Source organism: Piliocolobus tephrosceles, chromosome X (genome assembly GCF_002776525.5).
Source record: "Piliocolobus tephrosceles isolate RC106 chromosome X, ASM277652v3, whole genome shotgun sequence".
In the NCBI taxonomy this organism is placed as follows: Eukaryota; Metazoa; Chordata; class Mammalia; order Primates; family Cercopithecidae; genus Piliocolobus; species Piliocolobus tephrosceles.
Window position 1 is genome coordinate 1,105,550 of NC_045455.1, and position 10,381 is coordinate 1,115,930.

General features: G+C 52.8%; 1 protein-coding gene across 1 annotated transcript in view; it reads right to left on the reverse strand.

Annotated features, from left to right (window-relative positions):
* Positions 1 to 10,381, reverse strand: part of MCF2L (MCF.2 cell line derived transforming sequence like) — a 30,820-nt gene that overhangs the window by 17,454 nt on the left and 2,985 nt on the right. The window contains exons 3-9 of the mRNA XM_031934948.1: positions 9,939 to 10,053; positions 5,555 to 5,674; positions 4,930 to 5,121; positions 4,034 to 4,225; positions 2,995 to 3,154; positions 1,986 to 2,059; positions 1,685 to 1,758 (exon numbers count right to left, since the gene is read on the reverse strand). Coding sequence (XP_031790808.1) covers positions 1,685 to 1,758; positions 1,986 to 2,059; positions 2,995 to 3,154; positions 4,034 to 4,225; positions 4,930 to 5,121; positions 5,555 to 5,674; positions 9,939 to 10,053 — 927 coding nt within the window. The remainder of the gene's footprint in view (positions 1 to 1,684; positions 1,759 to 1,985; positions 2,060 to 2,994; positions 3,155 to 4,033; positions 4,226 to 4,929; positions 5,122 to 5,554; positions 5,675 to 9,938; positions 10,054 to 10,381) is intronic.

The following is a 10,381-nucleotide window of genomic DNA, read 5'->3' on the forward strand; positions in this document are numbered from 1 at the left end:
ATTCCCGGCCCCTGGCCTGGCACACACTCCTGGTAGGAGGGATTCCCCACCCCGCCTCCTGGGCTTTTGGGTACCACCTGCTCAAAATGAGCTCAGTTCCTCACGCTCATGGGTGAGTCATCCCACCCCTAGGATCCATCCCTAGAATTCACCCGAGTCTCTCCTGCCAAGACGACGCCTGCCCGCTGCCCGGCCTCCCTGAGCCTTCCTCGTGGTGGGTATGTGTGGGCCCGTGTGGCCAGGATGGGGGCCTGGCATTACCATAGCTGCCCCCTGCCCACACCCTCACACCCAGCAGGTGGGCAGTGGTTGTCTGGGGAGTGGCCCAGCACCCGCCGCGCTGGATCCGGAAGGGGAGGGTGCATAAGCTGGCTGTGCAGGTCTTGCTGCTGGTGTGAGCATCTTTCAGCAGCCTACGGCTCCTGCTGCTTATGTGATGCACGGAAACTGGAGCCAGGGGGCTGGTCCTGGGTTGAGGTTATTCAGCAAGTTCCTTCTAAAATAAGCGGTTGGCACGCAGAGGCCCCCACCTTGGCACAGGGGAGAGGAGTGGGGAGCAAGAGGGCTCGGGACTCCCTCTCACAACCCGGGAACTGCCAGCCGAGCCTGGGCCCTCCTCCGTACAGAGACTCCTCTGCCTGGACCTTCCTCCGTGTGGACGCCCCTCTGCCTGGACCCTCCTCCGTACAGACGCTCCTCTGCCTGGACCCTCCTCCGTACAGACGCTCCTCTGCCTGGACCCTCCTCCGTACAGACGCTCCTCTGCCTGGACCCTCCTCTGGACAATCATCTGTCTGGAAGCTACTTGGCAACTCCCCCTTCCCCCCATCCTGCTTCACCAGCTTCCATCAGAAGCCGGAAGTGACAGACTGAGCTTTCACACCAACTTCAGTTTACTGTAATTCCCAATTTTGCTCCGTCTCCCAACCCCGCAGCGTCACTTGGATGCTGCCTGTGGACACCTGCTTGTCAGCACATCAGGAAAAGCCTTTTCTTCTTTCCTGATTTTGGAGTTTTGATGGTCAAAGAGGCCTCCTGCTGCTCCTCGAGGGCCTCTGCGAGGGAGCCCCATGTGCCTCATGGGCGTTTGGCTCCTTCCCAGTTTTGCTCTGGGGACCTGCATTCCCTGGCCCTGCACCAGTGAGGTCTTTCTTGAAGGCGAAGGAAGCCAAGAAAGGGAACTGCTTTTGTTTGCACAACACTCCCTGAATTTGAGGGTCCACGAATCCCAGAGGAAGAGGAGGGCTGGAGACGATGCTGTCCCCCACACCAGCTGCCTGGCACCACTGCCTACCACACTCAGCCCTGAGCAGCTGGTGGCTGCTGCTGTGGCCGGCGCTGGTTGGGGCCTTTGAGCGGTGTCTCCTGTGGATGGCAGTGGAGGGTGGAGGCTCTCACTGGGGTGGAGATGCCCCTTTATTCTTGCATTCAGCCATCGCCCTCTTCCCTCCCAAATCCCCCCGTGGTGCGTTGTGCGGCACATGCGTGCTTCACGTGGTGGGGACCAGGACACGCGCTCGAGCCACGGCAGGCCCTCTGGGTATCAGTTGGTGCAAAAGTAAGAACCCCAATGACTTCGGCACCAGCCTTCTATCTGAGGCGTCCACTTGAGTGCCTGATGGCACCTGGTGGTTCAGGCTGCGGTCGGAGGGCCCCTGTGAGGCCAGAAGGGCAGCGCACCTACCTGCGCAGGATGGCCAGGCTCTCCTCCTCCTCCCCTGCAGAACCGCGGCCCTGCCGGCTCTCACTCATCTCACTCTGGGGAGAAGAACAGTGTCAGGTCTGAAAGGCGGGACCGAGCCTCAAGGGCCAACTCTCAAGGCCAGAGCCCACTGGTTCCCGTATGGGGACAGGGCTGAGCTCCCACGATGGGGAGCTGGCCAGGCAGCTGGGCCGTGCCTGGGAGGGGGCCACGCGGAGAACCAGGCCTGGCGTGAACCAAGGAGGAGGGTGTGGATGGCGGGGTTGCCATGGGCAAGCCTCACCTTGGCCCTCCGGTAGGGCCCTCTCCGCAGCGCACCGCCCTCGGAGCTGGAGTTCTCCGAGCCTCGCCGAATGCCTGTTGGGAAGAAGGGCAACAGGCCTCCTGACCCTCTGGAGAGGGGACGTGCGCCCAGCGGGAAAAGGCCCCAAGGAGAGGGCAGGACTTGGCCTCTGAGGCCATAGGCAGTGGTGTCAGAAGGGGGAGGACCATGGGGTCTCGCTGCCCTGAGTCACCCCATGTTCCCACAGCCCATGGGGACACAGTCTCTGTGGGCTCCGGCATGGGAGAACTCCCAACAGGCAGAAAATAAGGTCGCCTGGGACCCAGTACGGGAAGGCAAGAGCCTGGCCAACCAGGGCCCCTGAGATTCACAGCTGACTTTCACCAAGCTGGGGTGGCAGCTCGCCTCGTGGGTTCGTGTGTGAGAAACCAGCAAGGATGGGAAGAGGGTTTGTTTTGAGACACGGAGGTGGCAGGAAAGTCTCTGGGAAATGGAGCAGCACCCGGCTTGGCGTAGAGGGCAGGTTTGGGACCAGCAATGTGGGCCGGACTGAGGTGTGTGGACGTGGGTCTTCAGGGCTCCGGGAGCCCAGAGTCTGGGCCATGTGTGAGGAACGTTGTTTGGCAACAGCACCGGGAAAGGACAGACTGCGGAGAGGCTGGAGCTGGGAAAGCTGGAGGTGGTTCCTCCGTGGGAACCCTGCATTTTCAGTTTTGGGTCACGTGGGCTTCACTGAGACCACGGAACCCTGCCAGCCTCGTGGAAAAGCAGCCACAAACAATGCCTACAAGATGTGTGTGGCCGGGTCCTGACAAAACTCCATTTATAAACATGGGCGAGGGGTGGCAGGAACAGGCCCTCAGGCCCTGAACTGGGGCCCGGAGGTGGAAGGGGAGGAGGCGTGTGGAGACAGCTTTTGCAGGTGGCTGCTCAGATGTTCCAAGCTCTCAACGCCCGGGGCTCCCCCGAGGGTCCCACAGCACCTGGGGCAGGGGGTAGCCACACAGACCTGGGGAGGGGCAGGGCGACTTTGCCAGTGCCTCGGGTCTGGGGGCCACCGGCTGCACGGGCCGCGTCTGCCTGGCCGCCAGCTTCTTCAGGCTGGCCTGCCTGCGGTGGAACACCTCCTCCATGCTCGCCTGCTTCTGGAAGACCTTTCGCACGTGCTCCTGAAACCACACACTTAGTAAGGCGCCTTGCATGTGTTGGCGTCATTAAAAATACACGATCACGCGCAGAATGTGCCAGGGCATGCCCAACCCCCACTTTAAATGTTCTCCATGCTGAGTCTGTCAGTGCAGCGTGGCTGCGTCTAGCCGTGGCCGCTATGGACGGTGAAGGGGATGCAGCCCACCCACGGGATGGGACCCCGGTCTTGGGAAAGGGCAGCTCCATGCGAGGGAGGGGCCTGCGGCCTTCCCCAGGCATGTGGAGGGCTTAGGAGGAGCCTGGTCTCAAGGGCATCACCAGGTCCCAGGGCCAGGCCCTTCCTGAAGAACACGCCCACGCCACGAAGTCTGCCAGCAGAGATGGGATGGCAACCTCGCAGGGTTGGCGTGGAAATAACTTCTGTGTTGAAAGGAAAATTCAACTCGACCTCTCAACTGTGTGTTTCTCTCAAATGCCTGTTATTTGGGAGTAATTCATTAAATGGGCCGGGCGTGGTGGCTCACACCTGTCATCTCAGCACTTTGCGAGGCACAGGTGGGTGGATCACCTGAGGTCAGGAGTTCGAGACCAGCCTGGCCAACATGGTGAAACCCCGTCTCTACTAAAAATACAAAAATTAGCCGGGTGTGGTGGCACATGCCTGTAATCCCAGCTACTCAGGAGGCTGAGGCAGGAGAATCACTTGAACCTGGGAGGCAGAGATTGCAATGAGCCAAGATCGTGCCACTGCACTCCAGCCTGGGTGACAAGAGTAAGACTGTCCCAAAAAATAAATAAATAAAAATAATTCATTAAATGATTCTTTAAAACTCCCCACAGAGGAATGCCCCACTGCTAGGGACGGTGAGCTGCAAACGGAGAGCCCGAGTCAGCATTACCATGAGGTCTTGGTTGAGGATGGATTCGTATTCTTTGTAAATCGTGTTGAGCTCCTGGATCTTATTTTCCGCACTGGTCTCCAAAAACTTCTCGATTTCCTGGAGGGCAGCCTCCGCGCCGTCCTGGGACTGGCACTTGTCCACAGGTTGTGAGGCCAGCAGGTAAATCCCTTCATCACACCACTTCAGGGACTGGAAACACAGAGCATTGCCAAGGGCAGGACTCCATGAGAAGGTGAGCGCACCACCCTGTCCAGGCACACGCTGCTGGGGCGTCCTCCCAACAGACCCTGGACCACCAACTCCTCATGCTCCCGCCACCCTGTCCAAAGCACCCCGAGAGGACACAGTGCCGGACAAGGCCAGTGAACTACCCAGGGTGGGGCCCGGAGAGGCAGGAAAAGGGCAGTAGGATCAACCAGGCCTTAAGCTTCTGGATCTTTTCAAGAAATCATTATGGGCTGGGCAGGGGGCTCACGCCTGTGATCCCAGCACTTTGAGAGGTGAAGGCGGGAGGATCACCTGAGCCCAGGAGTTCGAGACCAGCCTGGGCAACATAGTGAGATCCCATCTCTATCTCACACACACACACAAATACAAGAATTAGCTGGGTACGGTGGCATGCACCTATGGTCTCAGCTACTTGGGGGCTGAGGTGGGAGGATCCCTTGAGCCCAGGAACCAGAAGTTGCAGTGAGCCAAAAAAAAAAAAAAAAAAAAAGAAATCAAACTGTGCAAATGAATTCTAGAAAAAGACCCGCTAGGCCAGCAAGACCAGAAAGGAAGGACATTTTCCAGCCAAGGAGCTGCCCTCCCCATGACAAGGGTCAGCCAGTGGCGGAGGCGGGAGGAAGGGGCTGGTTTCACAGCTGGGGTGTAGTTCCGGCTCGGCCTACCGTCTCCAGGCGGCGGTGCAGCTCCAGGGACTTGCTGAGCAGCCCCCTCCGCCTCACGATCTCTGCAGAGAACTGGTCGCAGAGGTGCCGCAGCTCCTGGCACTTGGGGCGGATGGAGTCTACGGCGTAGTGCTTGTTCTCGATGAGCTGTTCGCCGTCCAGAGACAGGGCCCGGGCCCTCTCCACAGCCACCTGCAGACGGCCACCCAGAGGACCAGCTCAGGTCTCTTTCTGTTCGAGGCAGACGGTGCCTCACTGTACGGGATGTGTGTCCCGGGGCACACGTGTGTCTTGCTTTCTTTGTTTACTGCTGTGGATGACTGAGATGCCGCCTAATGCCCGGAGCTGTTCTGTGGCAAGTGCTTCTGGGGGCTGTGGTGGTCCCAGCAAAGGGCATTGCCCGTCTGCAGGGAGCTGACCCAGAGGAGGCCGGGCAGGGCCACGTGCTGCGGGTGGGGTGCAGGAGGGGAGGTGCACAGGCGGCAGCCCCCACCCCCGTGGACGACCCCTAGGGGCTGTGGGGGCCCATTCTCCGTTGGCGGGAGGCCCATTCCTGGCCTTCCTGAGCAGTACTTGATGCTGCTGCTCACACTGTCCCGCCGCCCCAGCTGGGACCCCGCCTTACGCCCGACTTCTCCTCGCAGCTGGCCAGGTCCCTCAGCAGGTGCTCCACATGCGCCAGACTGTTGCCAATGTCCGTGAAGGTTGCTACCTTCTGGCACACTGCGTCCAAGATGGCTTTGACCTGGAGCAGAGGAGGGCCCATCTCAGGGGAGCGTCTCCCTCACCTGAACAGAGAGAGCCCGCCCCAGATCAGGGAAGTGACGGAACTCAAAATCGGGCCAAGTGGTCATCAGTGAAGCAGGGACCACAGTCAGGCAGGCACAAAGTCAGCCCCGAGTGGTCACCCATCAAGTGGGGACCGTGGGGCCTCTGGGCACCCACCAGTGACCTCACTGGCCACGAGTAGGACACTTGTTTCTCTGCGGCCTGGGTGTGCCTCCGTTTATCAACCACACGCCTGAAAACAGCATGAGGAGAAGATGAGATCACGCAAGGACAAGGGCTCTGGGAGCCGAAAGCGGCAGCAACGTGGACGCTGGAGCTGTCGGCATTCCTGCTGGATCCTGGGCGTGGAGAGTTATGTAACTCAGTCCCTTCTAGCTTGCTACTAACTTCTAATGTCTACGATTTCTGCTGTTGGCAGGAAGACAACGGATGTCATATAAATGATTTTTATTTTAATATTCATTTACTTATTTATTTATTGAGATGGAGTTTTGTTCTTGTTGCCCAGGCTGGAGTGCAATGACGTGATCTTGGCTCACTGCAACCTCTGCCTCTCTGGTTCAAGTGATTTTCCTGCCTCAACCTCCCAAGTAGCTGGGATTACAGGGGCCAGCCACCACGCCCAGCTAGTTTTTGCATTTTTAGTAGAGATGGGGTTTCACCATGTTGGCCAAGTTGGTCTTGAACTCCTGACCACAGGTGATCCACCTGCCTTGGCCTCCCACAGTGCTGGAATTACAGGTGTGAGCCACCATGCCTGGCCTGATTTTTAAAACATGTAACTGCTTACTCCTTTAAATACAAAAGATTTTAATTTTTGTTATTGGAAATAATCCTGAGAACGGGTGTGTATGCAGACATCCCAGTGCCAAGGAGATTGTAGTTCAGATGGCCTGGGGCTGAAGGCCAGGAAGGCAGGATTCTTGTCCATCCTTGAACCCCCTGCATCTGGCACAGCTGAAGCCTGACACTTCCTTCCATGTTACCCACAGCCACTGAGTTATGGATAATGCACCACCTCTCAGAAACTAGCTCGGATACAGAAGAACTCAATACCATCAACCAACAGAATCTACCTGATATTTATAAAAGTTCACCTAACAATAGTAGAATACACATTCTTTTCAAGCAAGGAACCTATATCAAAAAAGACCATATTCTTGGCCCATAAAACAGATCTCAGCACATTTATAAGAACTGAAATCACACAGAAAAGTATGTTCTCTGATCACAATGAATCAAACTTGAAATCAACAATGGAAAGACAACAGGAAAATCTCTGAATACTGGAAGCCAAACAACATACATTTAAATAATTGATGGGTCAAAGAGAAAGTTCCAAAGGAAATTGGGGAAAAAAAAAACTGGACTAAATGACAAAGAAAACACAATACATCAAAATTTGTGGAACACAGCTAAATCAGTGATGAGAGGGGAATTTATAGTGTTCTTATTAAATATGCATGTTAGAAAAGAGGAATAGTCTCCAATAAAGAGTGTAAGTTCCCATCAAAGCAATCCATAGAAATAATACAGGTAAGACCAGAAATCAATTAAGTTGAGAACAGAAAAACAACAGAAAAAACTAATGAAACAAAGAACTGGTTCTTTGGAAAGATGAGGAGAGACACATCTCAACCTAGATTGACAAAGAAAAAAAGAAAGAAGATGCAAATTACAAATATCAGAAACGAAACAGGGAATATCACTACAGACCCTGCAGACATCAAAAAGATAAAAAAAAAAAAATACTATAAACAACCCTACACACTGCCTTGAAAAACACACTACTATATCTCATTGTGAGACAGATAGTTTCAATAGTTGCATAACTATTAAGGACACTGAATTCATAATTTTAAAAGTCTCCCAAAGAAATCTCTAGGCCCAGATAGTTTTACTGAGCATCTACAAAAATCCTACAACTAACATTATACCTGATAGTGAAAAACTAAACGCTTTCCCCCTAAGGTTGGGGACAAGGCAGAGATGTCCAGTCTCACCACTCTTATCAAATGGTGGAAGCTCTAGCTGGTGCAGTATGCAGTGGGGCAGGGTGTTGGGAGGTGGAATAAAAGGTGTATCTTCAAAAAGGAAGAAACCAAACTGTCCTTATTTGCACATGACATGATGGTCTCTACAGGAAATTTCAAGGACTTTACAAAAAACCATCTAGAATATGTATGCTCAGCAAGGTCGCAGGAGACAAGATAAATATACAAAAATCAATCGTATTTCTATACGCAGCAATGCATACATAAATACCAAAATTAAAAATATAATACTGTGATGACTTCTTTAAATGGAATATTAAAGGTAAGTCAAACAAAATGCGTACTGAACTTGTGTGCTGAGAACTACTTGACACTGATGAAAGAAATCAAAACAAGGGTTGAGAATACCATGTTTGTTGACTAGAAGACTCAATACAGTAAAGACACTGATCTTCCTCAAAATACAGGTTTAACACAACTACTATGAAAACCTCAGGAAATTGGTTTTTGTATCTGTAGACAAGATAATTTTAAAATTGGCATGAAATGGCAAAAGAACTAGAAGCTAACACAATTTTGAAAAAGAAAACAAAGAGGGAAGAATGAGTGTACTTGATTTCAAGAGATTATATAGTTGCAGTAATTAAGACCCTGTGGTATGGACAGAGGAACAGGCGTGTAGATAAATGTAACTGAATAGAGTCTCCAGACCAGACCCACATAAATGTCCCCAGAGTTTTGACAACGGTGGAAAAGAAATCCAGTGGAAGAAAGAGCCTTTTCAACAAACGGTGCTACAGCAATTGGACATCCAGAGGAAAAACAAATCACGATCTAATTCTCATACCTTATACAAAAATTAACTTAAAATAGGTCATAGACTTCAACGTAAAACTATGAAATTTGGGGGGAAAAAAGCTTAGCAGAATATACTTGGAATCTAGGACTGAAAGTATAATCCTTAAAAGGAGAAATTGACAAGTTGGAGTTCATCAAAATTAAATGCTTTGGCTGTGTGAAACGCCCTGTGAAGAGGATGAAAAGACAAGTTACAGACCAGGAGAAAATATTCATAAACCACATAGGTGACAAAGAACTAGTATCTGTAGTATATAAGGAATTCTCAAAATGTAACAGTAAAACAAAAACACAAAACCAAACAATCCAGTTAGAAAATGGGCAACAAAAATAAGGCATTTTACCAAAGAGGATATAGGAATGGCAAGTAAGCACACGGAAAGGTGTTTACAGCCATCAGCACTGGGGAAACGTGACGGAAACCACCGTTAAATTCCACGGCACACACATCACGATGTGAGCATAACGTAAAGAATCGCTACACCACCACATGCTGGGGACAAGGGGAAGCAACTAGTCACTCATACGCTGAGAACCGGTTGGCACTTCCTTAAACAAAACATGCAACTACTATATAACCCTGCAATTACATTCTGGGCATTTAGGCCAAAGAATTACGAGAACTGACATTTACACCAACATCAGTACATGAATGTTTGTAACAGCTCTGTCTGTAATACTCAAATCCAGAAACAACCCAGATACCCTTCCACGGTGAATGATTGAAAGAACTGTGGTGCGTCCACACCAGGGAACACGAGTGGTCTGCAGAGAGCTGTGCCGAGCACCAAAGCCAATCCCGAGAGTGACATTCTGTGGGATTCACTGACATCACATTCTTGAAATGGCAAAAGTACAGCCATGGGGACAGATGAGCAGTTGCTGGGGGCTGAGGAGGGGTGGGCTGCGAGAGACACGGGTGAGTCTCTCACGAGGGGCCGCGGGCGGGAGACGTCTGGATCTGGCTGCACTGGCCGTGTCGACGTGCACCTCAAGGCTGTGACACTGTCCTGCAGTCTGGCACATAGCAGGGACATCATACATGCATGTTGAATAAAAGGGCATGCAAATGACCATGAAGGGAGAGCAAAGGCTTCCTGCTAATTTACGAATAATGCAGGTGTAAGTGCATTGCAGGAAGCCGATTTTCAATCACCTTTCCATGCGATGACGCAGTCATCAATGGTGCATTTCAAGGCTCGGCCCCACTTAATCTCACAGGCTCCACCCGGCAAGTGGAGACTTTTCTGCATTAAGCCGAAGTCAACCGCATGGCATGGCTCAGTTCCTGGCACTGGGACCAGGGCACAGGCACAGGAGGCCCCATGGGCATCAGGGCAGCTGCCGGCTCCACCCAGGGCCACTCACCTCCCGGAAGCCCTGCTCGAAGTGCCGAAGCTGCAGGCACTGCTCCAGTTTCTGCTGATGCTTTGCCCAGAACTCATCGAAGGCAGCCTCGGTTTCGTTCAGCTGGGCCAGGAGCCTGGGAAAGAGGAGGAGCTGACCGTCTGCGTGGCCCAGGGTGCCCCACACAACGTGGAGCACAGTGAGAGTTCTAGCGACCCCAAGGCTCACTCCACCCCGGGCCTTCCTGAGATCCTGGCCTGCACTCACTCCCTGCACCCAAACCTGGGATCTGCAGGCCCAGGCACTTAGGGCGTTAGCATGGGAGGGAGGCCCTGGAGAAAGCATCAGGGGCTATGTGCTTTCCTTCCTGCTTCTCTCCCTCTAGGTCACTGCGACGAGGCTGCACTGCCGAGTCTGTTCATTTCATTTTTATTTTTAAACTTTTAAAAATAAAAATGAAATGA